We start from the raw sequence: 1,241 nt of genomic DNA on the forward strand, positions 1-1,241 counted from the left end.
CAGGGCGGCACGCGGGTGCGGCGCTTGGCGATCTGGTAGATGCGCACGTAGACCAGGATCATGATGAGGCAGGGCGCGAAGAAGGAGCCGATGCACGACGAGATGACGTACCACTTCTGGTCGTTGATCCGGCAGCGCGGCTCCTCGGGCGGCGGGCCGCCGCCGCCCTTCTTCTCAATGGAAATGAGCGGCGGGAAGGAGATGACGGCCGAGATGACCCACACGGTGAAGATGATGGCCTTGATGCGGCGCGGGGTGCGCTTCAGGTTGTACTCGATGGCCTGCGTGATGGACCAGTAGCGGTCCAGACTGATGGCGCACAGGTGCACGATGGACGACGTGCAGAAGAGCACGTCGAGCGCCAGGTAGATCTCGCACCACGCCTTGCCAAAGTACCAGTAGCCCATGACCTCGTTGGCCAACGAGAAGGGGATGACCAGCGTGGCCACCAGGATGTCGGCCGAGGCCAGCGACACCAGGAAAAGGTTCTGGGGCGCCTTGAGCGCGCGGCTCGTGAACACCGCGATGATCACAAGCACGTTGCCAAACACCGTGAGCAGCATGAGCAGGCCGGCCAGGCACACCAGCGTCAGCGTCACCTGCAGGGAGTAGGGGGTCGCGCGGGCGCCGCCCCCCGGCGCCTCGGTCCCGTTCCAGCTGGAGTTGCCCGCGTCTGGCTGCAGGGAGCCCATGGGCGCGAAGCTGCCCTCGGCCAGCGGGTGCTCCTGGCGGAACATGAACGCGGCGCCGCTCTCCCGGGCCTGCTGCCAGCGGCCTTCCGGCCGGCGCCCGTAGATCCTCCTCTTCCTCCGCACCCGGCTCGCCCGCTGTGCTCACATGGGGAGCGGACGGCAGGGGGCCGGGCCGGAGCAGGGGTGGGGGCGCCTAGCGGCCCACGGTCCGGCTCCCGCGGAAGGCGCGCGCTGTCTCCACCTGCCTCCCGGCACCGCCAAGTTTTATTCTAAGCGGCGGGGGCGAGGAGCGCGAACCGGCGCGAGAAATGGGTTATCCTTCGGGCAGAGAACAGCAATCGGCGGTGGCCGGGTGACTTGGAGGAATGGCAGGAAATTAAAAAAAGACATGTATCTCTCGGTCTTGTCTGCCTTGGCTCCTGAGGCCGAGCGAAAGCGAGCGGCTTACCGTGTGCGGGCCCGGGTCCGGGCCCGCCCCCACCCCGGGCGCAGCCGAGGGTGCGGGTGCCGGCTCGGCTCCCCGGGCTGTCCGCTTACATCGCCAGCGCG

General features: G+C 67.9%; 1 protein-coding gene across 1 annotated transcript in view; it reads right to left on the bottom strand.

Annotated features, from left to right (window-relative positions):
- Positions 1–737, bottom strand: part of ADRA2A (adrenoceptor alpha 2A) — a 4,027-nt gene extending 3,290 nt beyond the window's left edge. Inside the window, exon 1 of the mRNA XM_004701283.1 lies at positions 12–737. Coding sequence (XP_004701340.1) covers positions 12–737 — 726 coding nt within the window. The remainder of the gene's footprint in view (positions 1–11) is intronic.
- Positions 738–1,241: the final 504 nt, after the last annotated feature.

The sequence above is a fragment of the Echinops telfairi genome, unplaced genomic scaffold (genome assembly GCF_000313985.2).
Source record: "Echinops telfairi isolate 266 unplaced genomic scaffold, ASM31398v2 ScPeMD7_70;HRSCAF=299, whole genome shotgun sequence".
In the NCBI taxonomy this organism is placed as follows: Eukaryota; Metazoa; Chordata; class Mammalia; order Afrosoricida; family Tenrecidae; genus Echinops; species Echinops telfairi.